Source organism: Battus philenor, unplaced genomic scaffold, assembly GCF_028537555.1.
Source record: "Battus philenor isolate CCGP_79_NKW_IND1 unplaced genomic scaffold, ilBatPhil1.0.hap1 SCAF_12, whole genome shotgun sequence".
NCBI lineage: Eukaryota > Metazoa > Arthropoda > Insecta > Lepidoptera > Papilionidae > Battus > Battus philenor.
This window is the reverse complement of record NW_027181674.1, coordinates 3,151,887-3,170,902: the sequence shown is the minus strand read 5'-3', so window position 1 is coordinate 3,170,902 and position 19,016 is coordinate 3,151,887. Positions and strand designations below refer to the sequence as shown.

Sequence of the window (19,016 nt, the reverse complement as noted above, 5' to 3'; positions counted from 1 at the left end):
TAAATATATATTATTGATAATAGTATTAAACTAAAAAAGTTTTTTTTTATTAAAAGGTATTTATACTACATTATATAGTTTATATATATTTGCAAAAACTCATAAATTAATTTAAAAATAGAGAATGAGAGCAAAAAAAATAAACAGATAAGCGTCATTGAAATTTAGTTATAAAAAAAGTATTTTAATTTTTAAAGTAATTTTTACTGTAATTTTGATTACGATTTTAATTTAAATTATTTAATTAAATTTTAATTTCGATTAGAAACCAAATTATAGTTAGTTATTATTTTTGATTAAGGGACCTACGAAAGTTTTACTAAAGAAAGAAGTAAGACATGTTCAATGTCTTTAATAAATAAAATGCTAGCTAATGCTAATGCTATTATAACAAGCCTATAAATTAATAAATAATAATCTTTATTTTTAAAAATACTAGTTGAAATTTTGTGAAAATAGCTTCATAACTAGAGTTCTCTGTATTACAGAACTCAAATTAATATCAACAAAACATTTTATTTCGGATAGTTTATTACTAAAGTAATAAACTAACAAATGTATTGGTAATGAGTAAAATATCATTTACATGTATTAAACAGCGAGGCCAAAATTCTCTAGCCTATTTGACAGACCAAACAAATACCAACAATAGAATTAATTATACAGTAAACATCTGAAGACACTTATCATTAGTCGATATCTAAGGATAGAAATGCTATTAGCTATTAGCATAATAAGCATATATAGCGTATTGTAGTCCATTATGCTATCACGAGTGACCGTCATGTAACTTACGTTTGAAATAGCAGCGCGTGTCGCGAGACGAGCGCCGATAGCCGGAGACTTGCGGCCAGTATTCCCTCCGACGCCGCCAGAGAAACGCGCGAAATGTGTTCCCGTCTTTTCGTTCGCGCGGTCGCCGTACTTGCTATAGCGGCGAACGCCGACGCCGCACGAATTCTCGGCCTCTTCCCTTACACCGGCAAAAGCCATCAAATGGTATTCGAACCACTTTTACGAACCTTGGCCGAAAAGGGACACCATGTAACCACCGTCTCATTTTTCCCGCTCAAAAATCCACCCGCGAATTACACAGACGTAAGTCTAGAGGGACTTGCTAGTTTGGGATTGGAGTCCTTTGACCTGGCATCATACGAGGAACCGAATTTGCTGCTCCAAATACCTATAGTGAGGGGTATTGTAAAACAGGTGATGGATTTTCATCCCTTAGCCGATATGTCTTTGGAAGTCTGCGGCAAAGCGCTCGATTGGCCCCCTCTTATTGAAGCGCTTAAATCTAATTACGATGTTGTTATAGTTGAAAATTTCAGCAGCGACTGTATGCTTGGTTTGCTTCATATATACGGAATAAAATCTCCCGTTGTTGCTCTCCTCTCCAGTAATATCCTCCCATGGTCGGGCCATAGGGTCGGTGTCATAGAGAACCCAGCATACACGCCAGTTATAAGCGTACAGTCGACTTCGCGAATGAACTTCCTGGAGAGGTTAGAGAACAGTTTTCTTTACTTGTACTACAATTTATGGTACTACTATAGTATACAAGTTAAAGAGAGAGAATTGATCGAGAAACGGTTCGGTAGAAGGATCCCAGACTTGTATAATTTGGCGAAGAATTATTCTCTAATGATGGTGAATACATTCCATGCGTTGAATGGAGTTAGGCCGATGGTTCCAGGAGTAGTGGAGATTGGAGGCATGCATTTGGATCACACACAGAAAGTCATTCCATCGGTAAGTCATTTTATATTTGATAATATTTTTTTAAATATATTATTTAGATTTTCTACTTTTACTTACGAATTATGTTTCTTTGTACACAATAATATAATAATGAAATATATGTGATGATATTCTGAATATATTTGGAATTATAAATTTGACATTCGTCAAGATCATACAATTGACACAACAAACCCACTGTAGGTAATATTAGAAAACCTGATTTTTTATTGACATTCAAATATCACCTCAATTTTACTTGCGACATAATTATTTTTGTGTTATAAAAAATATATATTTCTCCTCGGGAAACGATTTAGTTAATAAATTATTCTTACGTGATTTATTACAAATAAACCCTTTGCTAAAAACGACAAGTCAAACTCGTCTTACTGCCAATCATACTATTTTAATTTCTTAAATATAAATATTTATTAAAATATAATCATTCTATCAGTACAAGCTACTTATTACAACAGTTTTTATATGTTTATTAATAAGTTATTAAATTTTATTAAACCTTTCTCTAATCTCCGCTAATTTACCAAATGTTTTGTAGATAATTTTGTATGGTTTTGCAATACACTCTTTGACGTACAACAAAATTTAAAGCTAATAAACCAATGCTCAAATGGTTAACGGGTAGAATATCTAAAATAAATAAAAACCTAGTTAAAAATATAATAAGATGTATTTAAACGATCAAATGATTTGGGAATGAATTTCTCTAACTACTATGTTAATGATGTTTGTGAAGGTGATCACAAAAAACAACCAGATTGAGTTTGTAGGTTTTTTTTTAAGATTAAGGTGCGTTCAGAACCCTCGTGGCCGCATATTTTAAGTTTAAGAGTACCATTATAGGAAAAGGACTGGCAAACGCAGGGTAGAATGGCAACAGACAAGTCGGTTAGACGATTTGGTTAAGGTCGTCGAAAGACGCTAGAAGCAGGCAGCTTCTATACAGACCTATTGGAAATTTATGTAGGAGACCCATGTCTAGTAGTGGACGCCGATGTCTAGCAGTGGAGGCCCATGTCTAGCAGTAGAGGCCCGTGTTTAGTAATCGAGGTCTGCGTCTAGTAGAGGAGGCTCTTGTTTAGTAGTCGAGGTCCGTGTCTAACAGTGGACTTCCTACGGCTGAGATAATAGTGATTATACGGAACCTTAATTTAATTATAGTTTCTATCTAATAGGGATCTTCTAGTATTCTTCTCATTACGTGCACAAGTGATCTATATAAATGATCAATGGTTAATGTGTATAAATTAATATATGATTATTATATAAAGGTTCATATGTATATATGTATTGTCAGCAAAGGGCTATTGCACCAATTTTCAATAGCTCTGTATAAAGCGATCACTTTAAAAATTTTCCATTATTTTTTTATATCAAAATGCATCTGGTCAAAATTACTTCTGACAATACAAAGATTGCAGGGATAGATAGTAAACAATAATTAATTTTAATATGTAGTAATCCGAATATTGAAAGCATTTTTTCACTGTATGATCATTACGTTATTTATTATTTCTGAAACCATTGATTTTTGTCTACATTAATTGACAGCAAATGGTCTGTACGTTCTCCTTTTTTAACTACCTCCCATTAACATATATAACCTTAATTAACGTATCTCTATATGTATTTATAAATTTTGTTAAACATATTTAAAAGATTTATAATGTTTTATATAGTCACAAATTCCATTTGTCCTTTCAGTAAATAATAGATGAGAAAATGATAAAGACGCCATTTTGAAATTGTCAGTGAAAAACCAACGAAACGAATTGACAATACAGAACAAACAACTTCAAAAAAATTTTTACGTAAATATCTTTACGTGTTCGTTCGCTTAATTTAAAAAAAGAACATTTTTTTTAATCTTTTTATAATATTATAATTAAATAACAAAACGTATGTAATTAAAAGAAAAAAATTATCAACTTTTTAAAACATGTAAGAATTAAATGTGTCAAAGACGTGAATGACTGAATCATTTTATTTGTTTAAAAATAATTAATTATAATTGTTAATTAAAATCGATAATTGTGTTTAAAAACATCGTTTACCATTTAATTATCCTTTATTTGCATTTAAACTAATTTCGGCATGTTTAATTCAGCAATAATATTCAAGATTGGTTTGGACTACAATATATATGGTAATAACGGGACTTTTTTAATGTAATTTCTATAGAGTAACGGACGCGACAAAATGATTTGTATATATAAATACAGATTTAAAATTTTGTACTTTTATGAATATATTTGAATTTAACTAAAGTTCATAGCACTAAAAAGAATCTTTGAGTATTTTGTTTACCCTCAGCAAGAAGGAACACAAAAAATCGTTATCATAATATCAGCTACAGGATGTCCACAGCTGGACGTAGATGACTCAAAAGGTGAACTGATGACCTTAACAAGGTGGACTACTTACGCTGCGCTTGCGCTGTGGCTATTAGTTCTGTGTGCTAAATGATCTGCCTACTGGCATTTCAAATTGCTAATTCCTTGGGCTTTGTCTACTTATGTTTGTGTACGAATCTCCTCATTCCTAATTCCCGAGAAATCAGAAATAGCATAACCCCTTCGATGTTTCGCTGACTTGCTTATTCTTTGTTGATGTAGTTGCTGAGTTCATGGAGTAGTGGGTTCCGTGAACTTAAAAATTCGCTAAGCAACTGTAAGCTTGACATTGATGCCCAGAAAGGCCATGTTTCAATGCCATAAGTAATCACTGATAACACAAATTGATCGTAGACTTTTGTCATTAGACGCTTAGATGAATGTATAAATATGCAAGCAGACAGTATATTTAAACAGTTGAGAATGTGAACAGATTATTTATCCGATTTATCTGTTGCAGTTCTAACACTTCGACATATGCACGTTTAATGTCATTCGGAATACGTGACCGAGACAGACATAATTAAATCTACCAGACAGTTGTTTTTTCGTCGCATTCGAAAGTCGTTTGATCGCATCACACAAGCGTCCAGTGTGCATTTAAAATTTAAATTAGTTAAACTCTGAAAAATCGAATACCTAACAATATTATCCTTAACCAAACAGGAATACTATGATTTCATTTATTCAATTTATGATTATTAAATAACAAATGTAAGATTTGAAACCGGATTGAATTATTAGTATGCGTAACATTGTCAGGGTCAAGGTGTTATATTCACCCTTGCGGATTCACAAAAGTCATTTAACCATTCAGTGTTTTATCTGAACTACGATCAACAATTTATGAATCGAATATAAAAAAGGATGATTAAGAAATATTTAGTTATGCATTCTTTTTTTTTCATTTTACTAGCTTTTTATCGCTTACGAGACCAACTTTTTGACATCTGTCTTTTTGTCATTTGTTTTTTTTTTAATTTGGAATTCAAATAGGGAAAGGAAAACATCTGTGCATTTCATTGTTCGATATTTTTCGATACAACCACTTAAAAAAGTTACGTTTCTCAGTTCGAAAATCAATTTCATTTCATTTTTTTTAGTTATATGCATGGCTTTTATTTGAAGTGATCGTTTTTAAACTACATTTTTTCTAAATTTTTTAGCCAAATCTTGTCAATGTAATTTTACGTTTCTATTTATAAGGTATGTTAATTAAAACGAACCACCGGCTCCAAATAAATAATTTATTGTAATCCAAGTTATATTGATATAGAGGGTAATAAGAAATAAGCGTAAAATCTTTAGAGGTAATGTGGAGCTCATTTATCATCAAAAATCTTTAAAGCTTTCACACCTATTACCAATCATTCTGTATTAAGTTGTCACTCTGGAATACTACAGGCCAATAGATTCTGGCAGTGTAAAATCCTAAGAGACAGATCGTGGACAATTACTATAGTTACGTTATTTTTTATTTCTGAAAACTTTGATTTTTGGATAGCGTCCATTTGAAATTGACGAATAATGAGATGTACGTTCACCCCTTTAAAATTTTACATTGTACTATAACCAAACACCCTGTACGTACCAGCAATTTAATCTTCGACGCATTTTTCATTGACAACACCACTATTATTTATCAAAATGTATACGAAAGAAATCACGTGCTATAAGCATGAAAAATTAAGCACAACGGGCGATCTTGCTGCAGTTCGCGATATCTTCCAGACAATAATTGGATAGACTTAATAAGGAAATAAGGAATCGTTAGAACTCTTTAATAAGGAAGAATAGAGCGGGCGGTTAATAAGCAATAGAGGGTAGACATAAACAAGCGACAATAATTGATGTACATACATATTAGTTATAATAAAATACCTATATAATGATGAGGTTATATATATAATCAAAATATTTAATAATTCATAAATATGACCAGTCATAAGCAGAGGTATACATCTCTACCTGTAATTGTAATACAGATTCCGATTAAGACCCTAAGATACAAAATATTAGTAACGGAAAAGCACACTATTATTTGACTGCAAAAACAAACGCTGCGATATAACCTTCTTAAATGTTCTCGTAAAAGAGAGATAAAAAATTAAACTTATTTATTTTTCACAGACGTTTGACCCCTTACTAAAATTTCCACGTACATCAACTAATAAAAATAAATTTAAATCACATTTAAGCACGAAAGACAAAAGAGACGAACATTTTTTTATTATCTTTAATAACTGTCAAATGAACGATTATGCGTTGCATCTTTTTATGTTTTTAATTTAATTGACATAAATTTTATTAAATGAATTTAATAGACATCTAAAAGCAGTTCGACCTATTATTATTTTATACATATTATTTTATAATTCTGGCAGAGTTTCTTTTAAAAAATAAATATCTGGTTTTTGCTTTTAATAACTAAAATGACAGCTTATTTTACATCTGCCAAATAGTCAATACAATAACTTCATTAATGTAGATCAAAACTTTATAACATAAATATTGATTAAAAATATTTATTAAATCTTTCATGATGTTTAATTAAAAAGCAATAGATATTTATAATGTAAAACTGTAATTTCTAATTCAATGATCTTCATTTCAGTTTTAAACCGTTAAATTATTTCATTAAAAAAAAAACAAAAACGAAATGTCGCTATACTTAAGAACAATACCTAACACAATAAAAAAATTAAGTCTGAAAACATGTTTGTATATACCACCTGTAGCAATATACATGAATGTATCACAGTTCTTGAATTAACCTGAAAAGACATCTACGGATAAAAAGATAAGCAAGATTTTAATCAAAAGGTTGGCTGTATGACATCTTCGCATCATTGAAATGTGAACAAATATAATAAACCGATTTAATGTCATAAAATATGCATCTCATTACAAAGAAACTCGCATTATCCCACAAAATGTAAATGAGTTTGATCAAAATTTTTGAAATGTCTTCTTTAACTTCGATAATAAAGTACCAAAAACAATATAGCGGTGACGTCTTTCAGACCGGAAATATTGTTGTTTTAATGTTAACAAATCGTTAATGAGTTAGACTGTACGCATATATTACAAAGTTCCACAACATATAAGTTAATCTTAAGATATTAATTAAGAATTTTTAATTGAAATGCGCGGAACTTGGTTTGTCGAATCACTTACACGGTTAATTTTGTAATGTATACACCAAAAATTAAAAAACAATCATTTAAACACTTTTGAGTTTTGGACCTACTCTTATCTCTTAGTAGATTAGCATTCTATGATGGAGGTAGCTTATTGCTAATAATGTTAACATAATTGACAATTGAAAAGTACGAATAAATGTCTAATCAAATAACGATATTTTAATTTAAACCTGTAGTACTAATAGAACGTATTTTTCCCTAAAAACAAGTATGTCTAAAGACCATACGGGTAAAATGAACAACAACTACTACTAATAAATTGAAATAAATAGGAATGATTTCTTATATATCTATAATAACGAAAAATCTCTTTAACCTACTAAAGGATAGTCTGTTCAGAGCGAAGAACAAATCTTTTATGGAACGGAAAAATTCAGAATCAGCATTGGTACAATTGTTTCAAATTTGGTTACGAAGGGAGAGGAGTTTGGTCGGCGAGTGTGAACATCAAGATTTGTCACCCGCACAACGAAATCAAGAAATGCTGAGAAGTAACTTCTTTCACAATACAAATTTCACAATTTTAGAACAAATCTTTGACTGTTTTTAAAGAAATACAATTTAAAATCAGTTATTTTAAATTCTGAGAAAACAGTCTAAATAATAAAATAAAAAGACCGAAATATCAACACAACTTAATCAAATTAATCTTTTTAGTGTTTTAAATACCAAACATAAGATTTAGTAATTCAAGATGGCTGCCACAAACAAAATAATCTATCGTTATATTTTCAGACATTTTCATTTAAACGATTTTGAATAATCAACGCTTGAAAAGTGAAATATTAGACGGAGATGTATTGATTTTAAAATTGTAAAGACTATTGTCTTTGAAAAAAATTACTGTACTCGTCAAAATAGATGCAATTGTGGTTTTATTTTGATGTAAATGAGTGGACTTTGCAAGTTTGTAATATATTAAGAACTAAATGCCCCGACTGTAATGCCCAAAGTAATTTGCTAACATTTTTCAGGGTGATCAATTATTTTTATTTATTGATTGAATGTGAAATAAATAAACATACTTTGTTAAAGATAATAAATTGTGATCGGCAGCTGTTAAACGATAACATAAATTTGCATAGAAAACTGTAAAATGCGCAAAGATTCAATAGTCATTATATTTGACGAAATTTTGTTTGCGAATTTTTAAAGTTATGGTGTCACCGAGGATATGTTTTTTGGGATCTTGACTGATTCTGTTTGTCTGGACAAGAGCGCTGAAAGTGAGTTAGCCTAAGTCTGTTTAGAGTAACTATGTTACCAAGGCAGCCTTTTCAGCAGCTAGTCTAGTTATATTAATGGATTTAAAGGCCGTCGATAGCCTAGGTCGACGCTCAATAAAGTAATTGTGTGTAACAGCCCCAGAGAGGGGATCTAGGTGAAGATTCTTCGCAAATGACATGGGCTGTAGCATTCAAAGTTTGAATGATCCGAATCGATATTTAACGATTTTTCTCCTACAAGAGTTTTTCATATACAATATGAAAAGTAATCTCTATTTGCGTTCCTCACATCATATCCCAAAAACTATTTCCCAAATTCTATTCATCTTTATTTTATAAATCCCATACCCATACTTTGGCTTTAATAAAAAAAAAAACATTCGAAAAATTCTAATGACTATTTAAGTTTTATGCAACTGATTGAATTGTATGAACTTCGCAATTTGACAGTTCGGTTTGAACTTCCCGCGTTTCCTAATTCACACGATGACATATGTTGTCAGATTTTTTTAAAAAATACGATGCGTTGATTCAAATTTTGACAAAGAGGAGAAATGCAGTGTTGGCATACATAAAAAAACATAATAGAATGTTTGAATGTTAAAATTTAATTTTAAAGCAATCCGGGAAGACAAATTTATTATTAAACATTTATTGAATATAATAAAGTAATATACTAGTATTTATAACACATTTTTAAGAGCCAAAGGGCGTGTATGTTATTATCATGTTTACGCAAATAAGGAAAATTTCCTTATAGAAGTAGCGAAAGCGAACACTGATCTAATTAGGTTATCACAACATGATATTGTTAGTAAAAGTATAAACATATTTCTAAATAAGCATACACTAACTGAACTGTCATCTGTAACGATGCCAACATTATAGTAAATTATGTTATAAATTACAACCATATATGTCATATACAAGGGTATATTATAAATAAAATAAATTGCAAATCTGGCATACGTATACGTTTTGGTAAACTGCCAACTGTATGAGCATTATAGGTAAATGTATACCTCACTTGCCATCATCGAATGTATGGTTCATCAAAATAGAGGAAGAAAAAGCATTTTTAAATTTCCGCATATTACAATTAATTATTGTCAACTTTCTGTCCCTGCAAACTTTGTACTGCAAGAATTTATTGGCTTATCGCAATCCATTAGAAAAAAAATTAAATAATGTAATATATTTCAGTGATCATTTTGTACAGGATGATTGGAAATAGGAGAAAAAGCTTTACAACTGCTCGCTAAAAAATGAACTATATGTACATCCTTTTTGCAAACTTTTTTTTTTTATTTTAACTTTATATATAGGTGTACTATAAGCAATCTTCATCCATATGGATGCGAGACGTGTAAGGTCACCAAAGATATCTCGCGTCAGCTCCAAGTCTTCGTTAACGTCAAGATCTCTGGAAACGCTGCGGTGAGATTAACCGATTAAACAGCAGGTCAAACATCGCAAGTGGAACTGGATAGACCACAAGCTCCGCAGGGACCCTGATCACAAACTGTGGCACTGTAGCACTAGAATGGAATCCTCAAGGAAAGCGAAGACGTGTCTGACCAAAGCAAACCTGGCGGCGGACGATGTGAAGGCAGTTGGAATGACATGGTGCAAAGCAAAGCGTGAAGCTCAAGACCGCTCCGGATGGCAACGTACTGTAGACGCCTTCTGCCACATCTTGGGGACATAGGAATAAATGATAACAAATCTTCTTGTACATATGTAAACATTACTGACTTATTTAAACTATGTATTTACACATTTAAAAAAAAAGTTTCATTTTTTAAATTAAAATCTATTATTCATAAGAAGAGTTACTAATTTACTCGCATACTAATGGCTCGCGTGCATTGGGAATTAAATCTCCAATTTCTTACGTAAATAAATTATTTATTTCTTTGATTTCTTTTTCTATATTGATTGGTTCAAAAGACTTCTTTGAGGGTACCTAGATTCGGTTTGTCATTCTATATACGTTAAACATACTGATTCATGGTGTATGGAATGACTATTTTGTATAAAGGAATCATGAATATAATTTCATATGAAATTTAGACTCGTCTCTTTTTCAACTTAGCGTTTTTATCTTATCGAACTCGTAGTTCTTTTCATAGACAAAGCTTAATAGGTCAATAGAAGTGGTGATATGATAATTACTATATCTTTATTAATTATCATATCGAAACAAAATCACTGATAATATCCACTTATAGTAACAATACATAAATAAATAGATATACGTTTTAAGAGAGATAGATTATAGAAAAATGAATAGAATTGATGATTGTAATTGACATTGACATGATTGTAAAGTAGCAGTAAAAATAGGAACATTTACAGGGATTTACTTAAAGCTAATCTTGGGAGAGCCCACAACAAGCTAAAATATCTTTTTTGTAGTCACTTTATGAATATCCTTAATAAAATAGAGTTATTCGTACCCAAGCTTTGTCATCACTTAAAGATCATTTACATTGTTATTTCAGATTCATATTTTTTTTGTTTAATAATACGCCCCTAGCCTTACCACCGAACCACACACCGCTAAAGACAGTGTAGATCATGGTTGCACAGACTTATTAAGATTAGGGACCACTCGGGCAAATCATGAACTGATGGCGGGCCGGCCGCCAGAAGTATAGGTAATTAATTTTTTTTAGTTTTATTCTGGAATGGAATTCAATATTTTTTGAATGTACACGAGTATTATTTTTGCTGTCGGCGGGCCACAAATATTCGACCGGCGGACCGCATGAGGCCCGCGGGCCGCGGTCTGTGCATCCATGGAGTAGATGGTACAAAAGAGCGCGAGAAATTTTTCAAAAAGGATCTCAATCCTCAACAGTAAGGGATACTATGCAAGAAGGATATAATTTACAATTCCCTGTCTCGAACCACCAGAGAAATCTACGATCATCAAATAATATTTTATTTCTTTCTCTTTTTGGCTAATCCGGATTCGTTAAATCTTATTTTGCAGTCCAAAGTTTTCTACATTAGAATGAACTTCACCTCGGAATTATAAAGTCATGAAACCTCAAACGTAGTTAGTGAATTCTATCGCGCAAACATTAATAAACCAGAAAAACGATATAAAATATGAGATATATAGAGTTTTTTATCCCTTTCACTGCTCAAAAACCAGTAACTATGGACAATATCACATAATAAAATATTTATAAATGTCAAAGCGCTACAGAAATGGTAAAAAAAAATGGTAGAAGGGGTCACAGTGTCCGATAAGGAGACTTTTGGGGACGTTGGATTTTGCCCTGGTCTATTTCGCCCCACCTTAGTTAACCAGCAACCTCCAGACTCCATGGGATGTTCCATATCAATAGACTAAGGGTGGACGTCCAATCAAAATAGGCCTCACAGCACCTGAACTCCCTTTCTTAAACCACTCTCACTCACTCCCTTTCCCAACCCAACCTCCGAAGTACAATAAAGTCAAAACGTAATATAAAATTATTGTTCATATGCACCAAAGGAATCACAAATAACTTGATAAACATTTAGTTTTTATTATATGAAATGCTATACGTTGTTAGATGAAGCCAATCTCCAATTAATTAGAAATCAGTCGAACACATAACTTTTTCTACCTGTTATTTCAACCGCCGTGGTAAACCATTTAAAATGTTGCAATAATTACCAACTAAAGCTAATTGCTATAACATTAGAGTAGTAGTTCAATGATTTTGCAATCGATGATTTCGCGTAGATGTAAAAATTTAAAGGAAATTTTTATTGCTTTTGGTTTGGATGACTTCGATATTTAAAAATTCCGCGGCTATAATTTTCATATTGGCAGTGGCCAGTATCCTTTATAATCATATTCATTTATACATAAATAGGCATCCAATCTCTTTGATCACGTCATAACTCGAGAACGACTCTAACAATTTATAATCATTTTATAAGTTTCGTCGTAGCAAAAAATTTTCATACAATGTAATGATAATTGAATATTTGAGTATTAGCTTTGAACGTCGTGCGTTTGACAGTTCATGAAAAGCAAATTTCTATCACCATTTAATACCTGTATCTTGCATGAAATTATTTAATTTCTTTTACATTTAATGAATAGTAGTGGTATCCTAGCGGCAGAGGACTAAGTCTTGCGATCATATCGCAGATTCGATTCCGGGGATACAAATCTTATAATATCCATATCTTGTGCATTAACTATATAGGATTACCACTGCACACAAACAAGTTTCCAGAGAATGGAGACTACACCGATTTCGCCAACTCGCCTGTCAGGAAGGCGATAAAAGCTAGAAGGAATGAAAGAACAAAATGAAAGATATTGTGATGGAAATAAGGTAAGAATAAAAGAAATTGAGAAGTATGACAGTGAGTGAAGAATAAAGATGATAAATCTGAAAAACTTATTTGTAAACGAAGACTTTGATCCCAACTAATTAGGGGTACGAGAGGCCTCCAATAGCGGCAAAAGAAAAAGAAAAAAAAACCCGCCAGCCAAGCATGATGATTATGGTGTACCTCCATAGATATCTTTGAGGGAGGCCTAGCTTGCGGTGGGCGTCTATAGGCTACGGACATATAATAGATTAATAAAGCAATTCGTCTCACAAATATATCCTTTATTAATTTGATTTTTTATTGGGATATAACAGCTCAATAATCGTCCGGCATTGTATTTGCAGTTTGCCGGAACAGATACTATTTAAATATCACATAATAATGTTGTTTTATTTTACGAATTATTTTCCATAGTTAAGTTCAATTATTTATCTGTTAGCAATATTTAAAACTTTATTTTTTTTGCAGTTTTGTCAAACTTTTTAATCTGTGAATATTACTGAGATTAGTTATTTAGCTTATTACAAAACTATATATTCCAGGAAATAATAACTAACGTTACATTTTGTACATAGACAATTATTATCGTAGTAATGTTTCGCGGTCAGACGTAAGCTTATAATCAAAAGAAATGAGAGCCGTTCGTAACGGTCGATATTTTATTTTTACTGACGGCAGGTAATTGGTAAAATATAATAAAACGTACGAAACGCAATCGACTCGCGGAATTTCGGTTTTCGACTTTCTCTTCGTCATTCAAAAATGCGATACGGTTGCGTCATTGAGATTTAATTTGACAGATTCCAAAAGTGAACTGTTAAATGTGTTGGCAATTTTATAGATTTTTCCGCTAATAAAATAATTGTTTTTACTTATTCTGTTTTTAAAACTGTAATATAGATTATGAAACATATTAACATATATAGCAATATATAGCAAACGCCCTATGTGACATTAGAAGGGACCTCTGGAGCTATAGATCCCAGTCACTCAATGGAAGATCCGCCCAGGCAAACAAAGAGCTCTGACATCTCACAAATCAAGAGTGCTCAATACTTTACGTGTAAATTTAAATTTTACGGCACTAACCTAGCTTAGAAAGCTCTTCATCCATAGCCAGAGATATGGACGGCGAAGGTATCCATGTTTCACTGGAACCCTAATAACAAGGCCTTGGTGACGAGAGACGTGGACCGACAACATGGTTAAGACTGCGAGAAGTCGCTAGATGTGAGCAGAGTACATCGGTCATCGCTGGAATCTTTGGAGCAGGCCTATGGCCTATGCCAGTGGGCGTCTATCGGCTGATATGATGACGATGATTAACAAGAGAGACCAATGTCATGCATTCGATGTCTATAGGCTGAAATGACAAATAGTTATCAAATAGATTCAGGCATTACTTCGAGGAAGTTCATCCTAAGTAAAAACAGGACCAATATTTAGGCACTTCCGCACATGCAGTGGTAGTCGTGCAACAGAGTGCACCGCCCGCCAGCCCGCTGATAAATGCGTATGCGGCAAACAATGCGAATTACACAAATGCCACCGTTAAATTGAGTGACAACACGTGTTTCACCCCTCCACGGGGCATCTTCAAGAGTTATGTTACACCGATTAGTGCCAAACACAAAGTATGTGACACAGACTTTGTGTTTGGCACTAATCGGTGCGCATTTATCAGCAGGCTGGCTGGCGGTGCACTTTGTTGCACGACTACCACTACATGTGCGGTAGTGGCTAAATATTGGTCCTTTTCTTACTTATATTTCTACTATAAAAACAAATCTGCATTACGGCACTACGATCGCATGCAAGAAATTGCATCCGAGTTTTGCAAGCTATGGACAAATTGTTCATTCATTCATGTCGGACGTCAGTTGCCTTCGTTGCGGCGTTTTTTTTTTATCTGTACAAGCGCCAGTCACTCGGACAATAACCTAATTACAACAACGAAGATTTCACGGCACTTGTTATCGAAATGGTCAATGCCTTTTTATATATATATAAACATACATTAATCATGGGGATGGGTGTATTTTTGTAAATATATTAATAAATAAATTTTATTAATATATTTACAAAAATACACCCATCCCCCGATTTACACGGTACTCGTTTTACACGTTTTCGCTTTTACGCGGTTTTCCACATAAGTTTTTTTTTTGTAACCGATTTTATTACCATCTCTCAAAATGTAAATATTTCTGCTCCAAACATCGAATCGGTACAAATAACTTCGAATGATAAAAGTGAATTCGAACCTCGAAGTGATTCGAATCGATTCCGAAAAATAAAATGAGAGTAATTTCTTTTTTGTTCAAACAATGACCAGTGTTTCCGTAATATATTTAATATTTTAACTTGTCAATGCATTTTTTTATTTCTGTGTATATCTAAAATAATTGAAAAAAATCACAACTGTTAAATAGCAAAATCATGCATTTTCTGCAACTTTTTCGATTTACACGGTTTTGACTTGAAAATTTTTAATTTTCGATTTACACGTTTTTCTCAGGAACGTATCTACCGTGTAAATCGGGGGATAGGTGTACTTACATTCTTCGTCAAACAAGTAGCAAAGGTAAATTTCATGGTTGTCATATCAATGTATCATATATAAATCATAAATACTAGTTGTTTGCCCTGGCTTGGATTTGCAATGTCGATAACATATTGCAAGGGCAATCGTTGAGTGTTTGTAGCATAAAACCATATTTGTCACATAGCCAATTGCATTTCGCCTGCTTCCGTGTTGGAGAAGTATCAACATTATTTATTTAGGCACCCGGGAATAAACCAACAATGTTGTGTTTAAAAAATTATAATAATAAAAACTGTTTTTAAATAACCTCTTTTACAAATATATATTAAGGTTAGAATTGTTCATAGATAACACAGGACAAAGTTTATTGAGCCAGTAAATATTGAATAAAAATGTTATTGAAAATTAAAAATATACACAATGATAAAAATATTTTACTCGGAGTACAGATATATCTTTAACATCGGTATTTTTCTACGAAAATTTGATTTGTAAACTCATTACAATAGCATCTTTAATACATCGTCTTCAAGTCGTCATAAATGGGTTCTAAAAACTTTTTTATTGCAACATTTGGTTATTATTTGCCAGTTAGCTTCCATTTTTAAAATGTTTTCCTTTATAACACGATTTAATATATATTTTTGTTTAATTTTATAACATAAATGAAATACGTGATGAGAAATATTTCGATGACTGTTCAGACCGAAAGGTTTACTAGTGGCGATCACGATTCAATAGACGCCACGTGGGTACGCCACTACTTTTTATATTAAAATATTCTTTCTCTCATCTTATTTTCGGGACAGGAAAATACGCCCTCCTAATTTCATCTATCTTTTCTCATCCTTCACAATTTCTATCATTCAGCATACATTAAAAACATACATTCACCCACGTTACATTTACGCATCGCCTCCCATCCCTCGCTACTCTTGTAACACGGTTTTATTTTGCCTAATTACGTCACCCATCACCCTGCGACAAAACCGCGAATGTGCGGCGCTCCTCCTTTCCCAAAGAGAACCGATGTTGCCGCAAGCAATGATCCTACCCGTTTCCACTTCGCCGTTCTAAGACCTCCATATAAGAGTCCACCGCTGGGTCACAGATGCACGAGGGACTCCCTTTGAAGTAACCCACAACTAGGTAGGCCAACGACATAGTCAAACTTGTAAGAAGTTACTGGAATAAGGCAATACCAATCATTATGGCGATCTTTGGAACAGATCTTGGAGTGGTGCCTCTCGGCTGATATGATATTGTCCATGAAGTATTTCAAATCATTACATATTTTAGATTACATTATCATTTTACTACTTATTATTAGTTTACATATACAGGTACGTATAACTCTAAATAAATGAGAGTAATTAAGCCGAATATCGAAGCTACCAAATGAACTAAATGGCAGAACTAGTAAAAATCATCTTGTATAACTTCATCCTCGTTCAGATTATCGAGCGATAGATTGAACGACTTAAGATCTAGACAATCTGGCTTGTCCTGTAGTATACAAGGTACCGGTTCTTGCCAATGCCCTCTGAGGATGCCCTCCCGTAAAGGAAAGATGTCTACGACAAGCATATGTAGCGCTTGAATCGAGTCTGGTGTATTCGTAAATAACTTCATATGGTAAACAGTAACTATCTATTATAACTTGATTTTTTTTCTAATTTTTATTCATGGAGGAAACTTAAAAAAATATTTAAACTTTACGTCCGCCTTTTGCACGATTTAGACAGCGTGGACTTACAAAAGAATCAAAATGTCACACAAGAAAGTTACTCAACAAGCTGTATAGCATATATGAGATATGTGACAAAGTGTTATAAATTATATAGATACGTATAAATATAATATATATAACAAAAAATTTCATGTTTTAATTTGGGAGCCAATGAAATAGATTATGTATTTATATTTTAATTCGCATAGATTAAAAATCGATAATAACTGTTTAACAATTATTATTATTAAAAAGAAGGTACATATTCCAGACAGGTGGCGAAAGAGTTATTTTAATATTTCATTGCTTTGTTTTTCTAGAAGCTGCAATGGTTTTGAAAACTTCTACATTGTTTGTCCTATTTAACAAAGTGTAATGTAGCAAAACTATGTAATAAAAATACAGGAAAATTATTCTTTTGTAAGATTGACGTAATTGTTTTCAAGGATAACTTACACTGGACAATGTATTGATAGATTTTATAATATATATAAGTTGGCGTGAATAAAATAGGTATTCACAATTTTGCTCCATAAAAATTTATTTGCTTTCGGTACTAATTAACTAAAAATTGGCTTGACTTGATTGTCAATATAGTATTAAACAAACTGCGAAAACTCTTCAAGATATTTCCAACTCACACAACTACTAAGCGGGCACGGGTACTGCAAGCATTACCTGCACCGTTTAAAAATAATCGACAACGAGACTTGCCCATGTAACGACTACACAGTACAGACTTATCACCACTTACTCAGATACCGCTCCCGATTCGAATCCATGAGACGTAACCACGTATCCTTATGCGAAAACCTTATTATACCTCTGTTCAAAATACCGGACCTCCTCAGGAAAAAATCTACGGCAGAATCTTTTGATGAGTTGGCCCGGCACATTGTCCTAGACCTTAAGCATTTAACCGTCTGTAGCGCTTGAGCAGCGACTTGAAATAAAATAATACACCAATTAATGTATAATTGAGTATAAGTTCTAAAATGTATTATTTATATGTGTAAATTTAAGCTGTATTTACCCATAAGAAAAATTGCAAATAATATTAAAAAGCTGTCGTGACTCGCAGCTGGGAGAAGAAAGATCTGCATCAAATAGCGGCAACCTCTCCCACAAATGTTTGCACTCAGTACAAATTAGAATTAATCATATTAATAATATTTTAAGAGACTGGGGGACTGTTACATCTAAAATTTCATATTTCATGTTCACTACAACGAGCATATGGTAGAAATGTAATTCTATGTGATCTACAAGTGAGAAAAATTTTTGTTAACATTGTGTTCTAATGCAATAATTGAAATTATATTAACATTTTCCTGTTTTAAAATTAAAAATATCTATTTTAATAATACAACATTGATATAAAATTAACCATATTTTTTAAAAATAAATTTTATATTGGTTTTTAATCTATGTACAAAAGCGAGAAAGTAGCGATAAGCTTTTAAAGCGCGCCGTTATAACGTATAGCAGTTCTATTATTCGCGGCGAAATGGTCAACGACCTTAACTCCAACGGTCTGTTACTCGTTACATTGTCCGCTCTGTTTTTTTTTTTTAAATGAGATAAAAGAAATTAATGTTTTAGTCCACAAAATTTATTATTTAAATATAGTGGAAGTTCAATCGACTTGTTTTGGTTTATTAAAAAGTCAATGGGTTAATTGTAATTGCCTATAATTTACGCAGTTTTTAACGCAGGGAAACGTTGAGAAATGCGGTCAAGACATTTTCAGTGAATACAAGACGGACATACTATGTTTGGTTAGTCTTTTCGCCAAGTAATAATAAATATAAT

General features: G+C 32.4%; 1 protein-coding gene across 1 annotated transcript in view; it reads left to right on the top strand.

Moving 5' to 3' along the window:
* The first annotated feature begins 817 nt into the window (after positions 1-817).
* LOC137932684 (UDP-glycosyltransferase UGT5-like) overlaps positions 818-19,016 on the top strand; it is a 73,749-nt gene continuing 55,550 nt past the window's right edge. Inside the window, exon 1 of the mRNA XM_068776321.1 lies at positions 818-1,752. Coding sequence (XP_068632422.1) covers positions 889-1,752 — 864 coding nt within the window. The 5' untranslated portion in view covers positions 818-888. The remainder of the gene's footprint in view (positions 1,753-19,016) is intronic.